The sequence below is a fragment of the Agelaius phoeniceus genome, chromosome 3 (assembly GCF_051311805.1).
Source record: "Agelaius phoeniceus isolate bAgePho1 chromosome 3, bAgePho1.hap1, whole genome shotgun sequence".
NCBI classification, from domain to species: Eukaryota; Metazoa; Chordata; class Aves; order Passeriformes; family Icteridae; genus Agelaius; species Agelaius phoeniceus.
Window position 1 is genome coordinate 55660882 of NC_135267.1, and position 24904 is coordinate 55685785.

The window sequence follows — 24904 nt, forward strand, 5'->3', positions numbered from 1 at the left end:
CTGCAGCATCTGTTGGAAGAGCTCTGTGTGTGTCTGTGTGCACATGCATCCACACATGGGTGTGTGAGAGATATGACATATGGTTGTTTATTGTTTACTTTAGTGAGAGTATGCCTGAGTCCAGAATGTAATGTACATGTATTTTCTGTGTAACTTAAATAGTTCTCTGAAAGTGACTTCTCTACTGGACGTGTCATTTCTAGAGATTACTCAGGTAAACTGATTTTATGGAGAATTTTCCTGATCTAAAATGCACTATTCTCCTTTTTGTATTTTAGGTTCATTTTGATGGCTGGGATAGTATTTATGATTATTGGACTGATGTTGACAGCCCTGATATCCATCCTGCAGGCTGGTGTATGAAAACTGGACACCCTCTTCAGCCCCCACTTAGTAAGGGAAACCACACTCTAATGTAATGATGGTAAAAGGCATGTGTGCTGTGCTATCTTTTGCCCCTGCCAGTGCCATTCAAAGAAGAGAAGCCACTAGGATATGCAAAATAATTGCAAATGTGACATTTAGTGCAAAATCAACAGTCAGTAATTAATCACTTTTTAGTAGATGGTTTTATTGACCCTTGCTGCAATGGAAATACAAGAACCACAGTCAAAACCAGAAGTGATGTAGAAGATCTGTTGTGTAAAATCCTGGCCCTCTCAAAGCCAGCACTGAAACTGCTGTGGCACTCAGTAGGGGTGCAGGGTATCACTCTTAAGATCCTTTGTTCACATCTCTCTTGATGGTTACTATGCTTTTTGACTCAAAGGAGTCCAGAGTGCACTGAGAAGGCACTGCTTTCAAATGCTGTGGCAAATCCTCAGAAACAACAAACTTCCTTTTCTTCTTCAGCTGAGCAAAGAGGGATTAATGGTGCCCACTTTGAAAATAAATCTAACAGAAGCATGGTACCAGTAATAACACTGGATTTACCAGCTTGTCCTCTCTGGGGATTTTGCTTTACTTGTTGAAGAAGTGGGAGAGGTTTCAGGGATAAGAAACCTTTTGGTGGATATATCCCTGCCTAGTCCACTGTGTTTCTGGATAATGGCAGTGAAATCACTTTAGGCAAACTTTGAACAGATGAGTTTTTAAGTGAGTGCTCTTCTCTGAGATTGGTTTATGTAGTGACTCTGAGGTGTGGTTTGCACAAGTGCTGAGTATTCACAGCTGTTAGAAGGTCAGAAACAGCTGTGCTTGGAAAATAAAAAATGCTGAGCAATGCCAAGTACTCAGAAAAAAAATTAATGTAAAATGACTGAGATAAGTCACATTATGTAAAATAACTGAGATAAGTGTGAATGTGTTACCTGAAAATCACAATACCTCAAGTCAATGAATGCCAAGAAGAAATTACTCCTATCCAGGGTGTGATCAGAGTATATTCATTAGTTTTCTGAGCACTCCAGCAGTACAGTGATGATTGCCTGTTAGGAAGTTAATCATTCTGCCTTCAGAATCTGAATAGAGTGCCATAAGTGCCAAAGCACAAAGTGAATAATGAGGAGAAGGCAGAATGCTGCATATCTTCTTCTTAATCTGAGATATGCTGTCCTGTGTGCTGGATGAGCAGCCCAGTGGGAAAAGTAGGCTGTGGCCACATATATAAAAATTGTATCATAAGGCAGAAGAGCTGAATAAGGTTACAATGTTTCTATTATGTAAGATTGATATATAAATAAAAAACTTAACCTAGGTGGGAGTATAAAATATATAAATTAGGTTTTTTTGAGACATTAAAAGAAACAAGGTACAGGTGCCCAGCATGTCATCTCCTCTAGGTGGTGGCTTAGGAGGCACTGCTCATCCCTTTTAGGATGTAACTGGTAGAAGTAAATTTCTGTTAAGCTACAAAAATTAAAATGGGTGATATGACAGAAGAGGAAGTTGACCATCCATTAAATAGGAAAAAAGTAATAATCTACTCAAATACTTATAAAATAGAATGATTACTGAATAAAATATTAATCCAACAATATGACTTTGTTTTATTACTATGTAGAATATTTAAAAAATGTTAATATTACTTCCATGTAAGTTAAAAGGCATTTCCAGACTTCTGCAAGGGTTTTATAAGGAGGGAAGAAAATATTTTGCAAGACAGTTTATGCCTCAGTCTGTATGATAGGACTTTCAATGAGGACATCTAGATCCCTGCCTTTCACATTAGAAGCTTTGTGGGAATGCTGTGCAATGTTAGCAATATTAGTCTAGAGCAGTTCCCAGTATTCATGTATTCATATTGTTTTCAGATGTAATGAAGTCATCATGAAGGATTATGACCTTTCTGATATCAGTTAGGGAATTAAGAGCCAAGTATTGGTGATGATTTTAACATTGTTTCACAGTGATGTGAACAGCAGCTTCTCCTGTAAACATGGACAATCAGTTGTTGCTCTTTTAAATTACATTTTTAGAGAGTTCAAATTTTTTAAGTGAAGAGAGAATAGTTATAGGGAGTTAATTTTTTCAAAATCAGAACATCAGTGAAGCAAGACTTCTCTTTACAGAAACATCTCTATTCAGATAACTCCTCCTCTGACTCCACTTGCTACATTATAAGCATGATTTCTGTATAAAGGTAGAGAAGGTAGAATTCCCTGTTCTCTCACCAATTACAGTCATTAAAGGCTATACAAGTCTTTGGACTTCAGTGTAGTGATAGTTCTGTAATTTTTGCATAGCTGGAACATTTGGTAAAAAAGGCTTTTAGACTACTCTAATTATACATAATAATTCTCTGTCCTTCATTATCCATCTGTGAAGAAGAATCTTTCATCTGGAGAAATATTTAAACAGACCTTTTCGTGTCTGTATTGTTATCTGTAGGGGGAGATACAAGTTCATGTGCTGCTCAAGAGGAACTGGTGCTAGAGGGGGCCAGTGCATTCCTGCCGAGGCTCAGCAGGTGCTCCCCGTGTCATGCACTGGAGCACGGCTGTCTCTCACTTGCTGGGAAACTGTGCGTTATGTACTATGTTTGCTTGGGCCTCAAAGCTCCTTTTGACATCCTTTGATGTCTCTGCAGGCATCATTGTACAGGTTGATGAAAATCAGGTAGACACATAAATTCAGAGAAGGGGAAAAGTGAAAAAAAAAATCTGATGGCTTGTTCTTTTTAGTAGTATTTTCAGCCTTCGTTTTTACATCTTTTTTTACTGGAAAACTTCAGTTTCAAAATGTGTAGGAACAGTACACATTGCAAACATGTCTTCAGGAACAGGGATAGGGTAGCTTACTTTTTCTGTGCTCTTGAAAAACAACCAGGTTCCAAGTAAATGTAGATAGAAGAGAAATTCAATGTCATGCAATTCCTCCAAGATTTGTGTTCTTTATATAAATGTAGTTCTGTTGTAGAGATTTACTCACATGGAATAAAATTATTTCTCCAGTGGATTAGGTTGTTTAAATCTCCATCATGCTTTTACAGAATGTATTATTAAAGTATTTCTGTTTACTTATTTCCTCATGCTTGCTACAATGCACTGGTATTTGTGCATATTTATATAGCTTTTAAAAATTAGATAATTTTCTTAAGTCTCATTTGTAATTTCACCTGGCATGCAGGTCCCTTGGAACTGGTGGAAGCTTTAGAGCATGGAGGGTGCCCCACAGCAGGATGTAAGGGAGTTGGACACATTAAAAGAGCAAGACATATCGGCCATCATAGGTATGTTCTGTGAAACTGATTTTATTCTTTCAATTGAGGGATGTGTGCAGATGGTTCTTTTAAATTGTTGCTCATAAGAAAACAGATCCAAGCTGGAAAAAAAATAGGAAATCTTGTAAACCAAAATATGCAGTTATTTCAGTTGCCATGGTGAGCATGCTGAAATAAACATTAGCAATCTGTAACTTCATTTCACCAGGGTGTGCTGAGATAAGATTTGCTGTACATTACTTTTTGTCACAATTGGTAGATTCAGTTACTCTGTATTTTGTTCCTTTGAGGATTCCTCAGCTTGCTGTCCAGTTTGCAAAATATTACAGACAGATATGTATAAAGCAATAACTTTTGAACCTTTTGAAATATGAGGCCACTGATTTTATTATGGCTTGGGTGTTCTTGTTCTGCTTGGTTAGTAAGGGTAAGGATTTGCTTGTTGGCTTGGAGCAATGCTAGGAGAGGAATTCCGATTGACATATTCCCGAATGACAACTTGCTGCTTCTGTTTAGTGTTTCTAAAGATGCTTTGTTCGACACCTTCTGAAGTAAAATTCAGAAATATGGACATCCCATCCTAGACAGTAGTTGATATTAGCACCAGAGAATGGAATGAAAAGGACAGAGAGGCAATGACAGAGTAAATGGAAAACATTTCTCAAGTTGAAATTTTATTATTTTTATAATACTTAGTGTGGGGTGAATCCAGACTGTTTCAGTAAGGGATGTACGAGTAATATGGTACGTTAAGTTGAGAATGAAGCTCCATAAATATCATCCTGTTACCTTTTCACAAATTAGAGCTACCAAAAGTTGTCATTTTTCCATTACACAGTCATAGAATTCTCAAATGTCATATCTCTTTGTTCTTTCTGCTCTCAGATATGGTTAGAGAACTGCTCTTTTGTTATTTATGTATACATCTTTAAAGTATCTTTTCAAACTACCTTGATCCAAGAGTGAGCTCTGCAGTCTTCTCAAGTTTTTGATGAGATCATTATGTCCTGTTGACTCAAATTATGCTACAAGGTTTTGCTGGCATATCACCATGTGTTAAGGTTCTGACTAATCCCTATCAAAGATACCTGGCTAGCAAAACTCACTGTATTACTACATTTTGATATGCAAAAGGCATCTTCTGCTGCAAGTTCTTCCCTGTCTGCAGCAGAAGCATTGTTTGTGCTGTTAGGAGCAGAAGAGCTCCTGATGCTAGGATGGGATTTATCCCCAGGAAGGGACATAGCTAGGATTGCTCCAGTGACAAAACTTGTTTCAGTATGAACTGGGAAGGGGTTGCCATGACACAGTATGCCACACCACTGTCTTTCAGACTGTTCTCACCCTATTCCCATTGTCTTTTTCTGTCTGGGCTATTTTCCTTTTGGTTTTTGGTTTGGGTTTTTTTTTTTTTCCTCCCAGTTTTTCTACCTTCCCTTTTCTACTTTCCCTTTATTTCACTCAACAAGTAGGGTAACTCCTTAAACAGTCAAGTCAGTCCTTAACACTATTGTAACCTTCTGCATTCATAGTGTTAGTCCACTGCAAATGTGAACTAAACTAGATTTGCCTAAAAAGCTTCCTGGCTGCTTATCTGAAACCCATTTTACTTCACATTCTAGTCGTTTTGAGTTTTGTGTGATTTATCATTGCATCTAATCTGGGAGACAGTAAATTCCAATTCCTTATCAAGTGCTATCTCAATTACTTAGAATCAGGTGGACATAAATGGCTTTCAGCCCAAAGTTGAAACTTAAAATGAGAGAAAAAAAAGAAAGTAAATTTGTCTGAAAAGTTTTTCATTTATGATCTCTCTAAATAAACATTGGCAATAAAAACTCTAATGTTTTAGATGGAAGGGATGAGTAAGAGCTATATGTCTATTTACTTTGTGTAGCCTTTGCTTTTATAGCTACCTTTCCCATGCTATTTAAAGGTCGTTACACTTACTCATCCTAAATATTAAGAAAAGAAACAAACTCATGGCATTTCATTGTGCTTCTTTTTTACTGTAGTCTAAGCAATCCAATTATTTGCACATTAACTGGTAGTTCTAGGGTATAAAAATATAGCCAAGGAGATTTTGTTGAACATCAGACAGATATTTGCTGTTTCATAGCAAATATATTTACCAGTAAGTATCTTATTCACTAGCTATTGATTTGCCCTCTGTGATGATGCCCTAGTTTTGTTCCTGAGTATTTCTGTGGAAAATAATGAGATTTGTTCTCCTCTGGAGCCTACAGACTTGAGGGTCCAGGTTTCCACAGAAATTCTAACATTGTACCACCACTTTTTTCCTGAATTAACCAAGAGATTTTAAAATTTGTACAATTTTCCACATCAGGTAGCATTCCCTTGGCTCTTTTATCTTGGCAACCTTGAAATGTATTTAACCATGCTTATCTTGTTTTTTGTGATGAGGTGCAATGCATAAATGCCTGTGTGCAGAAAAGATGATAATTTAAAATGCTAAGTAGTTCTGAAATAATTTTGAGAGCTTGTTCTTTAGGAATCAGATGAAAGCCTCTGTGATTAATTATATAGCAATGCTAAAGCATTTACTTTTTGGAAAAGTTGATGTTATTAAGGACTTGGTATCTATCACCAGTTGATCTGGGGTTATGTGCGGCGCAGCTGAAACAGCCTGACACACAGATTGTTAGCATTATGCAGATCACCTGCATATTTATGCTTGTAATTGTATACCCTGATGTTTAATGCATGCAGTAATTCTCAAGGTCAAGCAGGAGCGTGAAGAGGTCAGTTGTAAGTAGTTCATTAGAGTTTTGGGTCAATTCTTCATGAGTAAAGATTTTTGCCTGAAACTTCAAACTTCCTGTGCATTATGTGCAAGCTGAAGTGAACTGAAGTGCTGTGGTAGAGGCTGTATTGTAGAAGAACACATGTTACATAAACATGGAAACCTCAGGTCAGCAGGAGGTCACATCTTTTTGTTCAGTGGTTTTTGATGCCAGTCTCAAGGTCATTGGCACCAGCCAAATCCATTCTAAAGTACTCTTGATTTCTTGATTCACCTTTAGGCTGTTGAAGCAGTTTTCTCCTGAAAAATGAATGCTTTGATGATAAACATGCACTGTAATTTGTGAAAGAGAATAGTTGTATTGATTGTTATGAGACTAGTTAAAAATGTTTTCTTAAAGCCTGAAGTAAAGAGATCACTTAACAAAATCCATCAGGAAAAAAATAAACAAAACCCACATCCTTCAGATGCTGTCAGAATCTTTTCTCTGAAGGTTTCTTGCTAATCGTATATTGCTGCCAGCTGATGTGATCACCTGGATATAGGCTGCTCTAGACAGTCTGATCCATCCATTAGTCCAGTCTGGAGCTCTCATACACCTCTCATAGAGCTTCATCCCTTGGCAGTGCTCAGCAGTAACTTGCACCTGAAAGGCACTGGAGAGCTGGTGTTGGTGACATTTCCAACCAGTACAGCTGAACCAGGAGACCTGTCTGTGGCTTAATACTGGTTTGCAAAATATTCCAAGTGTTCAAAAAGACTAATAATCTAGATTTAATAGTACTTCATATGCAAGTTCTTAGACCTAACAAGAGTGCTGCCTTACTCTTCTTTAGTTTAAAAGAGAATCCTGGCCTATGTTCTCTTCTGATATTAGGTGTAGAGTATTGGATCTGGACTCTGTGCTTTAGAAAATTTGCATACTGCTATGAGATAGGAGCATCTTCAAATGTCTGGAGAAGACTAAGGCCCATGCCTATCAGCAGCCCAGTTTTATCCTCCTACCCTTGAACTTTACAGAAAAGAGATAGGTATGTAACTGCTCCTAGAGATAGATCTTGAGTGTGACAGAAGAGCAGTTGCAAATAAACACAGGTGGGGTATGCTACTCAACACTTCTGTTCCATCAGACAGTTCAGGAAAGGGCTAGTAATGCAAAACCTCTGTTGAAGTGAAAATCCCAGGCCTGTAATCAGAATGCTGCATTGCCTTTTTCTCTCTTCATCTTTCATGATTCAGTAAAAAACAGAAACTTATTTTAATGCTGTTTTTACTCAGCATGTGCAGGACTCTGGAAACAGTGCCTCCCTTTCCTTGGAAAACTGTGTGATGGACACACATATTGCCAGTCAGTCTGCTGCCATTTCAGTGGTGCCCTGCAGACAGCTAATTATTGTGCTGTGCTGATCCTTCAGCATTTGGAGATGGCTGATTACTCTCGTGTGGGGGTGTGTGTGTGTCAGGTGGCATTAAAGTGAATGCTTGTTTACTGAGGCAGCTCCAGTGATAATTGAGATCCTCATGTTGGACTGGTTCCAAAGCTGTGGGGCAGTGCTGGGGGCTGTACTGCCCTGCCAGAAGAATAACAGAGGCTTCACATTGAGTACCCACTGCTTTTGCTTCATGCCATTCTTCCTGAGCCTCTGGCAGACATTGGTACCCCCCAAACCAAGGACATCTAATCATTATGGAAACTACCTTCTGAACTTGTGCTGTTTTCAAAATGGTGTGCTAAAGCAAAATGTAAGCTGGAGCAGAAATCCAGGTTTAAGGTGACAGAAGAGTTAAAAATCCTTATTTAATATTAAACAACCTAAACACCAAGACTTCCGAGCCCTTGATATGAGTTGTGTTAAAATCTTACAGTCCTATATAAATCAAATACTTCTATTATGTAGGAATAACAAGATGAATTTTTTTCATTCTTTGTAGTAGACAAGTTAAATTGAGCTGAAGGCTGGAGGCATTGAGATTCAGGAGCATTTACTGATTGATCCAAAGCCATACACAGGTTCATTCATGCTGTGTTTTGTTGTAACCTAGCTAACAGTGGAAACCACATGGGTTCTTTTGTTGCCTCAAGTAACAGTAACATCAAAGGACTATCAAGGTGTTTTTTAAAAATTGTATAGCAACTTGAATGATTAATTACAGAGAAAAAGTCATCTGAATCTAGTGTTCCAAAGCATTGTTAATATTATAACTATTGTTGACTGAAACTGTCATTCAAGTTCAGTTTTTCCAGAAAATACTAAAGGAAAAGGTAGTATATAAGCAGGCAAGTTATAATAAAGGACTGAATATTTAGGCTTTTTCTTGGGGTATTTTGTTTGGTTTTTGTTTGTTTTTGGTTTTTTTTTTTTTAATTTAAAACCTATTAGTGGTGTTGGTAAACAGAAAACCTGCTGGAGTCTGACAATTATATTGTCAGATTTCATTGGGAGCGTAAGCCTTGCTTAATAATACACAACTGAAGTTAAATACCACATTGGTAGTGTTCAGTGTTTCCTTGTGACAGCCCTTTAACTGCTCAGAAACATTGCTCAAAACACCTCTGTGAGCCTAGGAAGCCAAAAGAAAATTACATGCTTTGCCCTGTAGCAATGGCAGAACTGAGATTAACCAATATATTCATGAATTTCTGAAAACTGCATTTCATCACAGTGGTATGTGTTTGTCACAGCAAGAACTTAAATCACACTAGCATTGGTGCCTTAAAACCTTTTTCTGAGCAGAAGCCTGTATCTTTTATCTTGTATTTCTTTTGAAGGAGAATCATTGTGATAGATGCAGCAGCATAAGTCATCTGGCAGAGGCTAGTCCTAAAACACACAAAACCAGTAGGTTGAGAATAAATGTAAGTAGACATATATAAATAGATTTAAAATAAAATGCCCTATTCTGCTTAAGAGAAAGTAGAAATAAAAGGTGAATGTTCCAAGTTAATTTCTATTTGTATATTTTGTTCCATGTCTCTAAAAAATTTCATTAACAAAAGCATACCCCATACTTCAAGTTTAATGTTTTATAGCCAATTGAGTGGCTGGACTTTATCTGATTTGGATGTGTAAACCAAAAGTTGCTCAGAAGGCAAAAAGATGACTGTTGTGTGCTTGATTGGATCACCTGGGGATATGGCTGCATGTCCCTTTATAGCACTGTACAGACTGTTACATCTCTTGGAGTAGCCTTAAACAGGGATCTCATCTCATTAGAAAAGCAGAAGCTATTCTTTTTTTTTTCTCCATAATTCAAGTTCAGCATAGCTACTCAAGGATTTTAAAATAATACTATAATATTAAAAAAGGAAAAAGTTGATCCTGTCTTGTTTTCAAATGAGCCAGCTGAAGAAACCAAACATACTGTTGATATCCTGTCTTGATAACCCCAGCAAGGGCTCACTGACTTGGCTTTAAGGAATTTTCTCTTTTTGTGCAATTGCCGATAGAAATGTAAATTTCCACCAACTTTTTGTTTATCTTGGTGACATCAAAATTAGATTACCAATATTGGTCCAACCCCATTATAGGAGCTGTTACATACTCATTCTGAACCCAGAGCTTTGTTGGTAAGGGAAGAGGAGAGTGTACAGCGTATTTTAAATTAAAAGGCCTTTTTCTTTTTTAATGCTGTGCTTTTTAGAAAGAAAACTATTGTGAAACCTGTTGTTTTTCTATTAATTTTTGAAATTTGGAGGTGGCAGGGCATATGGCTGTCAAGGTAGAGTATTTTATATTCGACAGTTCTCTTTGGAAATCATGCATGTAACTATCAGTGAAACAAATGAAACATTGCAGTGATTTATGGAAAGATGTGTAGTTACAGTAACTTCTTTCTTGAAAAGAAAATAAGCAAAATTGTAGAACATGGGGGTTTTACCTTTTAAAATTATGGAAGTCATTGTAACATTACAGGTGAGTAGGAAAGCATAATTTCAAAATATAGTTAATGTCATAATGACAGCAGTCAGCTGTCCATATTCAGAGATGAACTTGAGCAAAGAAAGCCTCTTACCTGACCAATTGAGTGGAGAGATGCCTGCAGCCAGTCCCATCCCCAGAAAACAGAAAAGTGGAAACAAATGAAAGATCCACCTCTCCTGTAATCATGAGCCACAAATAGAGCATCATATTTAGTACAGTCTGTCCTGTATCTTACATAGTTTTGAAAACTTGAGTGTGATGCTATTCACTGTTGTAACATGTATATACTATTCAGAGTATAGGATATTATCATTGGTGTGTTGAGTATGTGGTCTGGCTGACAACTCAGTTGAACACTGCAGAGCATTCTATTCTACTAAAGAAAAATTCTAGTTCAGCCCCATGTGATTTGGTTTGTGTTGCTGTTTTTCCCTTTCCTACTTCTTGTGCAAACACAGGTTTTCTGACTTTGGCATGACTTTCACATTTCTTAGAGCAGTATTTAAAAGTCATTGTGTCAATGTTCACTGTCAAATTATTTCCCCAGCAGGAGTGCAGTGAATGTTAAGAAAGACTGTAAAAAATATCAGTCTCTTAATGGAGTATCACAAAATGGCATTTGCAAAGATGGGGCACTCACTGCAGTAAGGGGGTGTGCTCCAATCCTCATGTTTTGTCCTTGAAATGCAGCTTCTGTGTAGACATTACATAATAGAAATATCCTCCTTCACATAAATAAATAACCACGGTAATATGACTTTATTTGGAGAGACATGGGTATAGTCAAAGGCATCCTGTGTTGTATTGTGTAAATACCATTAAAATTATGAGGGAGCGGGCTAAATATTTATCAAGCAATTTTCCACAATGAACATTGTAGTAGAAATTAATACAATTTGTGTGACACAAGTTGCTGTCAAAAGGAAATGTGAAATTGAGGGTTTCACTCGATGGATTTATTACCATTTTAAAGTACAACTACTTACTGCATTTTTTAAAATCTTCTAAGTTACTGCATCTACTTCCAGGAAAATCCAATGTCATTTTTTTTGAAATCAGTAGAGTGTCTGAGAATAAGGAGTAATTGTTGTTCTTCAACTTCTAGTGCAGTCAGCTGTCCATATTCAGAGATGAACTTGAACAAAGAAAGCCTCTTACCTGACCGATTGAGTGGGGAGATGCCTGCAGCCAGTCCCATCCCCAGAAACAGAAAAGTGGAAACAAATGAAAGATCCACCTCTCCTGTAATCAAGTAATTATGATTGAAGCAATGTCCATGACTAACAGCAGTATTTTATTTCTGTGTTCTCCAATGTGATTTATAAGTGTGCAATGACTGAATGATTTCAGAAAGGCCTGCCTATTTATCTACATTTTCATTTACAGGGAAGAAAAATGTTTTTTTCAGTGCTTAGCAAAAAGGTCATGGAGCTGTCAAAGAGTGATACTGATTTTACTGTCTATGGTTTAACAAGAGTTTGGTTTCATCTTCAGTGTAACTATCTAGACTACTAAGTGGTTAATTGGAATTTAAAATTGAATGCTGACCGGTTGGTTTCCCTTTAGAAAATTATTTCTTTTTGTTCCTTTTGTTTGCTGTAGTTGTGTTATTGATGTGACTGTAAATTAATGTAGCTCTTTGAAGAACAGCCACTATTATGTCTTTACAGTGGGAGTGGGGAATCAAATTACTGGAACTGAGTTTTGCAAGAAAAATGCTGAAGTCTGTAGCTGAAGCTTTTAAACAGGAGCACTGGGAAAAAACAAAGGAGTGTGATACCAAGATGATTATTTTCAGATGATTATTTTATCTCAGAAATTGTGGATATTGATTCCTGTGCTTATTTTGGGCTATAGGGAAAAATAGAGAATTTAAGAAGGAAAGGAAAGGAAAGGAAAGGAAAGGAAAGGAAAGGAAAGGAAAGGAAAGGAAAGGAAAGGAAAGGAAAGGAAAGGAAAGGAAAGGAAAGGAAAGGAAAGGAAAGGAAAGGAAAGGAAAGGAAAGGAAAGGAAAGGAAGAGAGGCTTTCCCTTCTTTTCAAGGATTACATTAATGTAAATGTAAAAGGGTGGATGATGTGAAATGTGAAAATGTGAAGATTTCCAGTTCCCACTGTAATGACCACATATTTTCAATAGATGGTATTTTAAATTGCCTTCTCAAAGACAGTTTCAGCTTCATGCTTTAAAACCCAAAATGTTCTGCTGTCTAGGAGTTCTGCCTGATTTGATTGTTATAAAAGTAGGGTTTTAGAAATCTGAAGTGACTTAATTACTCCCTGGCAGGTAGCCTGCTTAACATTACAGTGAATCCACTGGCACTCTGAGCAAAGTCCTCAGCAGCAGGGACTGTGTCAAGTGCTACTTTTTCCATTGCCAATTAAGAGGCTGCATAGAACACTTTAAAGGCTGCACAGTGATATGTTATAGGAGAGAAGGTATAGGAGGAAAATAATAGCTCAAAGTGTTCTTGTGTAACAAATATTTGAAGTGGATAGCTTGTTATCAGAAGTAATATTAGACAAATTCTGTTCCTGTTTAATTGTCTAATCATTTTACCATTGACTTAATGGAGAAGAGAGTTCTTTACTTTGATTTCTGAAAATGCCATGTATACAATTTTTTTAGTGGCAAGTAAAAAAAGTTCTCTGTATTTCTTAACCAAAAAACTACCTTGGATGTTTTCAGTTTACTTTTTCTGCATAAAGAAAATAAATTAAACAACAGCTTTGCTGCTTTCACTTCTAAAGATTTTGTTAATTTGTTTTAAACAGTGACAGAAAATGCCCCAGCCCTGGTCATGTAGGTATGAAATCTTCACCTCACAATCGACCATCAGGGAAAACTGTACCAGAAACAACCAAGCTGGAAGATGCAGAAAATAAATCTCCTTGCAAGAAGCCCCTGTTATGCAATGTGAAAGAAAAGAAGGCACCTGGGTAACTCTCAGTTCCTTTCAAAGTATTGAGTGTTTGGAGTCAGTTCAACATGCAACTTACCAGGCAAAGCAGTCCAGTGATTTGTCTGTGGAATTCTTAGAAGCAGTGGGGAAGGAGATGGAAGCTCTTCAGCTCCCCTTATCTTAGAAATAGAGGGGAAGGGAGTATCACAAGGTATATAAGAAATAAGAAATATATGTCAGAGGAGAGGAAAAATACAATACAATTATTGGCAATTGAGATTCTTCTTCCTAGGTTTGTGTCCAAATTATTTTATATATACACAAATATGCACAAACATGGAAAAATTAAAAGTGATTCTTTAACTTCAGTATCTGGCATGTATTTTTGACAGAAAATGACATGAGAACTTTTTTATACCATAAATATTATTCTCCAGTGCAAGTTTGGAAACTATATTTGAAGCTAAAAATACACAATTCAGTGTTTTCATGGGGATATGTGAGGCAATAGGATTCCCTACATTTTTAATTAGTTACAGTATTGCTACATTATTTTATTGACTATTTTCAAACAGAAATAGATGGCATCCTGAAGAAGATGTGTCATTTGTTATATATTTATATGAGCTACATTATTTTGTGTTCATAATATATGAACTGTGTTAGCAATAATAGTGTCTTGAGAGAGACAGGAGAGTTGGTATTTTATGGTAAATAAAACAGCCCACAGTAAAGCTGATGATTGAAATGGAACTGTTTTGTTAAGAGCTGAACTTTGGTGATCTTTACTGGGTCCCTTCCAACTCAGGATAATAAACAGCATTCACTAGTCATACTCTAGTGAATTTAAACAGTGCAGAAAAGAAGATGGCTTCAAGTGTAATTTTGAAATTACCTGTGTTAAAAAATAGATGTAATTCATAATTTTTATCATACTTACAGTAAATTCAAATTTTTTTTAGAAATATACTTTGGCTTTACAGACTACGTCTTAAAATTAATTGACGAAAAATAGTTTTTGTCTTTTTTTTTTGGAGGGTGTTACCTTTAGAAGACTTAAGATAACCAATACTTGTGCTATCTGTTCGCTGTGTTGAGTCAGTTTTATTAAGAGAATAAGTCTTGTGCCAGCTTTGAATTACCCAGAGACTTTGCAGCTTGTATTTCAACTGTTTGAATACACTGATGACTGGCTGCATTTTATCGTCTAGCTTTCCTCATTCATTATGTATCTAGCAAAGTCATGGAGGACTTTCAGTTGAATAATCTCCCTTTGAAAAAGACATGAAAAATAATGTTCACAACATTAGGTATATATGAACTGCTGGGGTTATAAAATATTGAACATCTGCTTATTGCAATACCCAGTGGATCTTTTTAGATGTGTATTCAAAGTACACATGCATAATTGAAGACATAGATACACACACTTGTGTGCTCTTTAGTTGCTGAGCTCACAGTGTGGATTTAATTATGTTTGACTTCAGTTCAATTGTGTATACCTTTGTATTCAAAGGTAGTATTTTGTTTCATAGAAGTCTTTCATTGAGGAACCAACCACAAATGATCCCAAACATGAGTTTTATTTTGTTGTGTTAAATCTAGGTGGTACTCAGCTAATCTCTGGTTCCCCTTACTCTTTTTCTTTTCTCTCTCTCTCTCTCTCTCTTTTTTTTTTGTTTTTTTTTTGTCTCTCTATGCATCAAACAAGTATACTAGAAAATTTTGGTTTGCAAAAATATAATTATGTACATAAATACTGCATACTAAATAGTGTGTCCCTCTGGAATGTTCCTGAGATTAAAATTCATGATAAAAATTACATGTCTACAGCATATCCAATTTTAAACTATCTTCAGAGTAGCAAAAGAATTTCACTGTATCACTGTAATAAAAATTCTATTCTGGAAATCTTTACAGTGAAGGAAGCTGAACACTCAGACTTGGGAATCAAATTAAACTGGCTCTTAAAAAAAATCTATTTGTCTTCCAGCCTCTTACCCAAAACCTTCAATTCATGATACGGTCATATTTAACTAATGAGGTCAAATTTCATGCTGCTATGAAAATTGCCCTTGAGAAAATAGGATTTCCTCACAGGATTAGGTGATATCTCTTCCTTAGCTGAATTAGAAAATTTTCTGTGTTTGTGGAGTTTGGAAAATAAGTTTTAAGTGAATAAATTTTTCTGAGGAAGATACTGTAGAGAAGTCCTTTGTGGCACAAGAAGTTGTGCCTGCTGTATGCATTCCACTGGTATTGGTTGTCATGCTATTATTATTTGTGTCCTGTCATACTAAAAAGGCTGGATTTCCTGATCTGCAGTGTTCATTTGCATTACTAGTGTGATAATTATATTTCTGTTGAAGTCAGTGAACCTGAAGCTCCTACTTGATTTAGTCACAAATGTTTTCTTGTACATAATATATCAATGGTATTCAACAGTATAAATGTAAACAGTGGAATTAAATAGGTCTGTTTCTTCTATGGATTTGTGTTTTGAGGTTAGCTAATCTTGATGCCTAACAAAGTGTTAGGTGTGCATCTGCTTTTCCTCTGTGATTTTGACATTTGTTAAGGTGTTCTTCTTGACTCCTTCTGTGGCAGATAGTAAAGCATCGGCTCATATAGCAGTGGGATTTCTCGTAGTCTTGGCTCTAAGAATCATTCTGTTTGGTGTCTATTTTTAGAAAATGCTCATTATGTACTTGGTATCTCTGAGTGCTCTGAGTATCTGTGATGGTTTAGTAAGAATCGACCAAAGTGTTCTGAAATTCTTAAAAAGCAGAAGTGAGTAGACACATAATGTCATCAAATTCCTATCACTTCACATTTGTAAGAAACCAGGAAGTACCAGGAAATACATCTGGAAATGCCTTCTGAAGGCAGAGTTTGAAAAGGAACTTCCCAAGGCTGACTTTAAGAGGGGAATGTACACACCCCATACATCCCCACCTTGAGAAATTCTCTTATTTCCACATCTCTTGCCTGATTTTTCTCGACGGGGGAAGACATTCCTCTCTGCAAATTATTGGGCTGGCAAGCTTAGGGAGCAGCTGGATAAGAAGTAATGCAAAAGCAGATGCAAAGGAATATAAATGTTTTTGGTGATATTTTTGGGATCATTAGCAGCTGCACAACAGGGTGTCAGTAACTGTACTGACAAGGAGTTGATGCCCTGTAGAGATGAATGTTGGGCAGAGGAAAAGGAGTAAGTGTTATTTCAGACAGCATCTGAAAATAGGCTGCATAACCAGCCAGGCTTTGTAGGACACAGGGCTATATATATGTGGGTTTCACTCTTCCCACCTTGTGATGTGGACACGTCCACTACCTCCATTTGTGTATTTTCCAGTTTCAGTTATTAAGTCAAGTGTGTTGGCATGGTTTACATAATATTAGTTTACACTATTCTTGAGCCTTCTTTGCAAAATTCATGTCATGCCATTCTGTGTAAGTCAAAAGTAGGATCCTCTTCCTTTCTTTATTTTATAATGATGCAGCATCCTTTGTGTGGGAATCCTGGTGTGTCAATAGTATTGCTAGCAAGAGATTTTATCATGCTTAGTGATTTTTATGATGTACTAATAAAAATTGAACATCTTCTTTTCCTCAGTGGAGTACTACAAACAAAGGATGCCATAAAGCACAAAGAGTGTGAAGATGAGGAGACAGAAAATAAGCTGCTCATTTCAAACGAAATCAAAGGTAAATTGGCAGTTCTTAATTTGTTTCAAATTAAAATCTGTAAAAGTGAGGAAGTGTGATGTCCCTTGAAATTCTCATGAAACTGTATTGCAAATTATTTTCCACATTCACTGTCTGTGTCCAAAAATGTCTTGACAGAAACACTTTCAGCATTATGTCCTGGTTTGGGGCAAATTTGGAAGGAACTTCCAAAGGGATGTTCCTTAAAGGGCAAAATTCAGCAACCCTTCCCCCTACCTGTTCAGGAGATTATCTTGTAACCATCAAAGGTTTTTCCAAGAACTTTATCACAGTTGTAAGGATGAGTGCAAAATGAATAGCAATATAAAAAAATCTCATTTCAATGATGTTTTTCTACTGACTTTTCAAAATAGTTTATTAAACCAGTCTGAATTGTAAAGATATAAGATTCACTTTTTGCCTTGAAAATGTATTGAAAGTTAAAGTACTTACACATTACAGATACAATGCAAAATTAAGGTGTCTTATTTAACCCAGCCTCAGTCTTGTTGAGGGTGATGGCCAGATTGTGGCTCCTCATTGGTGAGACAGGAAAGTTCTCATATAGTCTCCAAAGATTTCTTCCAATGTGGACTTTTCTTCTGTTCAGTGATTCTGAGTGTCTGTATGTACAGCTATAGCAAAACTCTTGGCTGGACAGATGGAAGTAGCTGTTCATTAATAATTTTTATCCTCATTGTTTAGAAAGAATACAGCACAAATCCAGAATATCAGTGTCTTATATTTGCTAATTTTTTCATGTGTAAATCTTAGTACCAGGTTTGTTATTAGACCGAGTCACTGCATTGTTGCAGTGCAGCTTTGCTGCAATAATTTTATTAACTGATACAAGGTCAATGCAAGTTACGTATCTTAACTTCCTAATCTTAATTCCTTGTATTTTTAGATTATTTTCTTCAGCAATTTTTTTGTACAACAACAGTTTGAAAGCTTTCATCAAAATTTAGTAATTGGTTTGAGTAACTGTTTCTTCAAGAGCTACATGTCTTGCCTTTTAAGTGAGCTCATCTCTGTAAAATGCAGGAAATTCTTTGAGACTGGTAGAGCTTGCATAAAGATAAAATTGAGGTAGTGGTTTATTTTTAAATATTTACCTCTTGTATTTTTTTATCTTAAGACATTATTTATCTGCCAGAACTTTTCAGACAGATCTGAGGCACTCTGGTGAGTGTAAAATTTGAGAGATTGCATCTATTGTAGGAGCTGTGAAAAAAACTGTATTAGTGTTTTGAAACATGTAGTTCAGTATACTAGAGAAAATGAAGCATTAAAAGAAGCAAATCTCTAAAGCAAATAGAAGAGACTTTTTAGTAATCTTAGCTATTTTGTTTCAGCAGGAAGGAAATATGCAGCTTTGATGTTAACTTTTGCATTGTTTGACACAAAAGAATTCAAATAGTTGGGAGCATTTTAAATTGTCTGGTATTGTTCTTTTAATTCTAAGAAAGCTGGCCTGCCTGATTTTGTGGCGCATTTTGAGTTTGACAAAATTGACACCAACAACCTCTGCTCGCTAGGTTTTTGCATAGTTAGATTTAGGAAAACAGAACATTTTCTTACATTATTGTCTGGAAAAATTTGTCCTTTTTAAACACATAATAATGTTATGTTATTATGTGTTTAAGTAGGATGGCACATTTAAGCTGTAAGAGGAAAATGGATCATTAAGTTCTTGCTATCATGGTCATGGAAATCTCAAGATAAAATAATTGTGCATTTACGAACTGTCACTGTTGGTACCTGTGCTTTTTGCCCTGGGTTTTTTGGCATGTCATTTACCTTATTATTCTTCAGCCTACTTTTGCCATACTCACTTGACCAGTTCCCTACTTGATAACTTTATAAAATGTGTACTGCTGTCTTCCCTTTGTTTGGAGAAAGATTATTTGGAGCTAAAGAACTCCACTGAAATCACTGCCCCTTCATACTAACTTTTTTATGGGCATAAATCTTGTGCTTAAAAAGCTTATATATCTAGACCCATGCAGGAGGCAATGAGCAGTGTTAATGGTCTCTCATTAATGCCAGAAAGTATTTGCCACTTACCTTCTATGAAATGTAAGTTTATATTTTGTTCTGTGGTAACTCATTAGGAAGATAGAGATGAACGCTCAGAGAGAAGGATAACAAGGTGGTGTAAAGTAAGAGAAATGTAAAGGCAGGTGGGCTGATGCTGAAGCCAAATGTCATCAGAAAAGACATGGTTAAGATTTAAAAGTGTGAACTTTGTGCATCTGGCTGCTGTCTTGTGGAGCTGGCAAGCAGATTTTGTTTCTTCACTTCAGTGCTTGAGGAAGCTGTTTGTGGTTCTGTGATGAAACTGGCTGATCTCTGGTTCACCTCAAGTTAATCTTCTAAATGTCCCAGTTGAGACATAACTTGGAATATATCTTATATTTTCTATGGCCCAGAAAGACAGATTGCCTCTCTATGGGAAGCAGAGCATGCAGAGAGAGAAATACTCCAGAGCATTCCCTACTCCAGAGGATAGGGAAAACTTTTAACTGTCTGGTATAAGAGATATAGATTGTAGATAAAGTGGTGTGTTCTGGGCTTCCGTACAAGGTTACTCACACTAAATCTAAATTTCCTCTTTTTTGCTGTTGTGGTTTTATCTGCCACAGGGCTAGGGACTTTAATTTTTTCAATCTAGTTGAGTAAACTGTACTTTACATGGTCCACTGGTGCTCTTTGCCTTACCTGTGAGGCAGATACTACACAGACTGAGAATGCTGCTCACTATGCCTGTACCTATGTGCTGTTGTGTGTATGCATATATTTATATATGTGAATACAGGGTGTGATTTGTGTGGTATTTTCTTCACAAAGCATAATAGTCTGCTATTTATTATTTATGTGGCACTATCAATATATTGCATATTTTGTGAATGAAAGGAAAAAATAGCTGAACACTTAACATTTCCAACTCTTGAGAGACCTTGCCTAGAAGGAAAAGATGAGAGGGTAAGGATAGGGAGGGGATTTGAGGAACAATTAGAAAGATACTGTTCTGTAAAATATGCTTTACATTCAGCATAGTTTCTACCTTTTACATTCCTTTCTCACTGAGATTTTTATTAGTATTAGAGGCTCTAAGGAGCATTTGTAAAACAACAGTGAAGTGTAACAAGACATTTAGGGAACTCTCTTTGAAGAATGAGAGTATAATGGTAATAAAATATTAAGGAGTCTATTTTAAAAGAAATGAATGGGTGGGCTGACAGTGCTGAAAAAATGGCTTAAGAGTCAACTTCAGAATAATAGGCATTAATATGAAATGAGGATAGATCTTGAAAGTAACAAAAAACTAGGCTCGAGGAGCAGAACAAAACAAGCAAATGTGATAACATCCTATGTTAGGTGTATTATACACCAGCCCCACTCACTGTGCTGGCAAAAATCCATAATGGGAATTTGTGCCCTAGTTGTTGGGTGCAAATGTGTGAAAACTAGAACATTGTGGTTAATAGCAGCTTCTCAAAAGTGAAAGTAGAATGGAACTGCAACAGAAATGAACAATCCAAACAAAAATAGCATAGGGATTTGTGAGTAACTGCATGAACCATGTCTTTAAGGAATATTAGGCATTAAGAGTGTACATTGTTGGCTGTTCCTTAAGAAGTGAATCTCAGAGGTTTTCCACAATCAGAGTTGGCAATTGGAAAGTACTTGGGCCTGAGTTCAGAGAGCAGGCATGTTGCTTTTGCATTGCCAATGGATCTAAATGAACAGGGATGTCATATGCAGTTTGACATCATTCAAGGTATGACTCTTCACTCTTTCCTGCTGCACACATCTGCAGCTGCTGCTTTTCTCCAGACAACAGCAGCATGTGTCTGAAGGCAGCCTCCCACCAGTGCATTACCTTTGGGGACAGTGGGATGGGAGATCATTCCCTTCCATTATGGATGAGTGAGATAAAATGCAGCACGGAGGAGTTTAATGTTATTTTCCAAACAAAACATTCAATTAAAGCGGAAGCAGAGAATTTGCAGACTTTTGTGTTTTTTCCTCAGAAGAACTGAAAAACATTTTGTTGTGGATGAGCCATAAATGTTGTGTGGGCTGGGACTGTATAGCTGATTCACTTGGAATTTTGTAGCAGCGCAGTGCTGCTTTTGATTTTCTAACAGCTCAACCCCAAAGTTAAGTTAATTCTTGTATTGCTGTACTACTATTAAATATGAGTGTGATTTATTGTACCAAAATATTTAAAATTGTTTGACCTGTGGTGTGTCATCCTAACAGATCTGATGGCATGGAATTGTGTTGTGTTGAAAGAGACTTCTTCCATGTAGGAGTAGTTATATTTATAGAGAGCCAATATAATGATAGTCATACTAGTGGAAGAACAGTCATGGCACTTCCAATTCTGGTTTGGCATTCATGGCATTTTACTATTCAAGCAAAACTGTACAGCTTGTGTAGGGAGGCCCATGAATAGAAATGAATGTGCTTTTCCCATGACTGATCTCATCATTGACTGAGGATTTAATTCTTGTTTCTTGTTTCCTGTTGCTGAAGATGTTGAAGAACCCAACACACAGAGGCTTCTCTCCCAACCAGTTATTGTGTCTTCTAAGTTGCAAATCCCTGGCCTACCCTTGCGCTGGGAACAGCAGAGCAAGCTCCTTCCAAGTGTAGCTGGGATCCCAGCCAGCAAAGTTTCTAAGTGGAGTACAGATGAGGTAGGTTCCCCCTTTGTCTTCTATCTTATTACCACTGTCCTTGAAGGCTGATTCAGAGCTTTAGATTATCCCCCTAGATTAAGAATAATACATGACTGCTCAGAGGATTAGACTCAGGCAAATCTAACGTAAGTGATCCCCAAAATGCTCATCCCACTGCCATCCAGCCCCAGAGTAGAAGTATTAATTCATATGTGTATTGATGCAGATAAATATGTGTGTATATATATATATAAAAGCATATTCACTGGTGTTTTAAAGAGAAGTGCTAAATGTATGGCCCAGCATATCAAGTGCTCATGGTCTCCACTACCAACATCTAGTCCCCCCACAAACATTCTGGAGGAATGGACCCCAGCGTAGGGGTCTGCATGAAGCAAGAAGCTATTCCTGGTGCGTAGTTTGGATGTGGCACACTACTTTGGAGAGTGAGAATATAGTGCAGAGAGGAACTGTATGGATATGGTCAGGCCATAGCACCTGATTTTAAGATTAGAGCCTCTGTTTGGGTATGTAGCAATGCTTGGACAGACACAATCTTGTAATTGCTTTACTTTCACAAGTACCTGTGACTGTTCTCTGCACCTGAGGCAGTTGGATCTCATTTAATCAGAGGACAAAAGAAGCATGACTCTATGCACTTCCAGAACAAGGTGGAACACCTAATATGAGACTGTAAAAACAATAGCTAAAAGACTTTAATGATTGTCATCCTTAAAGACTATTTTGAAAACATGAGTCTAACTAAATCTTTTGTTGTATGCTTTGGTGGCAGGTCTCTGAATTTATACGAAGTTTACCAGGATGTGAAGAACATGGCAAGGTGTTTAAAGATGAGGTGCGTAAAAAAGGACAGAGACAAGAAAGCTTGGTAGAAATACATATAAATTAGTAGGATGAAGTGTATGGAATCTTAGAATCATCAGGGTTAGAAGAGCTCTTTAAAATATTAGGTCTAACTCTTCAACCTAGCACTATCCCTCTAGCCTCTAAACCTTGCCAACCAGCACCAGATCCAGATGCCTCTTAAACTCTCCCAGGGATGGTGACTCCACCGCCTCCTGGGACAACCCATTTCAGTGCCACATTGTTTAAAGTCAGATGCAAATGTATGGAAGATTAGGTTGGTTTTCAGGTCATGAAATAGGAGAAAGTAAAGAGAAAACCAGCCAAGTATCAGCCAGGTCTTTTTCCAAATTTGTTCCTGCCAATTGAAATTACTTACAAGCTTTGTGATTTACTGTTCTCTCTTGGTCTGGTTGGACAAGATTTATAAGCAAGGATGTTATTTTAGTTCTCCAGGATGTTAGTAAGTAAAACAAAGCAGAACAGTAGTTCGAGATAACCACCCCTTAAAACTCCTTGCATCTTGTTTCATCACATTTAGCTATTGATGCTCTTCCTCCTGATATAGCCAATTTATGAAGGTGATTTAACTCAGCAGCGAGTGAGAAGACCTGAAGGTTCTGATGAGGTTCAAAGGAGCATGTACTCACTTTGTGAGCATGTCAGGCGCGCATTTCTGTCATCTGAGAAGATTGTTTTTCCAAAGTTGTCATTAGGAATGGATAGGGTTTTAGATACATTAGGCCTTATAAACCAGGCTGTCTTATTTTTTTTTTCTGCTCAGAGGTTTGTTATTCCTTAATGTTAATGCTTAGCTTCAAGAAGGCAGTTTGATCACAGATGCCAGAGTGATCAGGTGCTTATCCCAGCCAGACGACCTGAATGGGCAGAGTCAGCCAGCCTTTCAAGTGAAGAATAATTTTGCTGCTTAGACTTGGGAAGGCACCTCCTGAGGAAAATGCATACAGATGGCTCTGCTAATCTCCTGCAACAGAAGCTTTCAGGCTGTGCTGTAGACTGTAATGACTATTACAGCTGCTTATCAAAGGACTGAGAGGCTGCATCTCTGGGCATTTGGCACTAGCTCAGATGTTGAGCATTTTAGTATTCAAGCCTGGATTGTTCCCTATGTCACTTAGGGTGTCTCATCAATGAATTTAGAGTTAAAAGTTGGCATATTGCTAATCAAGTCAGCAAACACCAAGTGCCACAGAGATGCTAAATCCTTAACACTTTCATTCTCAGAGGTGTGAGAAAATATTTCCCTTCTCTAAGATTCAGCTTCTCAGGCTTTGTCTGTGACTAGTAAATTAAATGTCCCCCACTGAGGTCAATGAGGTCATTGAGGCATGGACTAACTGACATCAGTAGGCAGAAGATGCTGGTTCAACTGCTATATGAAAATGAACCCTCAGCCTGCTTCTGTTAAGATGCTTCAGCTTTTTATTTGGGGGGCCCCAAGTTCACACACTTCAAGTTCTGAGCCCACCAAGTCTGGCTTTATGTACAAAATGAGTAGAAAGTAATTGTGGGTTATCACATGGTGCTGCCTGACTGCAGTGTTCCTCAACTTAAGAGTGCTGGGGTGTCATTTGCAGCATGTCTGATTCAGAAAACTTGTTTCCTAGCCCTACAGGAATTTAGACTGTGTTTATCTCATGTTAGTATCTTTAAGGCTAAGCAGTGCTTCTGTCTAGCCACAGTTGCATTTTATGTATAGCTATCCAGCTTACACTGAAAGTTTACCTATAGATACCTAAGTGATCCAAAGCTTACATAGGAAATGTTGGCCCCATTGAAGCCCCTGAAGTGAGGACCCTGGGGGCTCTTCCTGTTGGGATTTAGCACTCCTGCTGAGAGAGTGATTTGCCTACAGGAGAATGTTCATTTGTAAAGTTTAGTAAAATATCAACAACACAAAGAAAAAATATTCCGTGTTTTGAAATGTTCTGTTATGTTTGTGTCCAAGAGGCAGTTTTATTAGCCTGGCTCCTATTTTCATCTGGGATCAAATTCATTTCCATTTGCTATTTAGTGAGCAGAGAAGTGGTGGCCTGAAGGGGATTCCAGCTCTATACCTGGGAGTGAGATCCAGAAGTTTCTCCTATGGATGCTTGCATAAAAGGAATAGCTAAGATGTTTAAAAGCATTGCTGTGCTTCAGTATAGTTGAATTACACTTAATTTACCCACTTTACTTTTCAAGAGGTTTTATATTGTCAGTATGAAAATGAGGACCGTTTAGCTAAAAATTAGCCAGACGTTGTTTTTGAGCAGGACGAAGATCATCCTGTTCTCTTAGACTAGCTGATTTGTCTAAAGGTTGAAATCAAAGCTCTCCTGAAAGCATTTGAAAGTGCTTGTATTTAGCCAGTCCTTAACTTTGTCTGAAG

At 37.2% G+C, this 24904-nt stretch overlaps 1 protein-coding gene across 8 annotated transcripts in view; it reads left to right on the forward strand.

Moving 5' to 3' along the window:
- L3MBTL3 (L3MBTL histone methyl-lysine binding protein 3) overlaps positions 1–24904 on the forward strand; it is a 78265-nt gene that overhangs the window by 51394 nt on the left and 1967 nt on the right. For all 8 annotated transcript variants that reach the window (XM_054629025.2, XM_054629026.2, XM_077175295.1 and 5 more), the window contains exons 15-21: positions 279–393; positions 3568–3670; positions 11454–11600; positions 13122–13286; positions 16866–16957; positions 21503–21666; positions 22442–22504. In XM_054629025.2, the coding sequence (XP_054485000.2) occupies positions 279–393; positions 3568–3670; positions 11454–11600; positions 13122–13286; positions 16866–16957; positions 21503–21666; positions 22442–22504 (849 nt within the window). The remainder of the gene's footprint in view (positions 1–278; positions 394–3567; positions 3671–11453; positions 11601–13121; positions 13287–16865; positions 16958–21502; positions 21667–22441; positions 22505–24904) is intronic.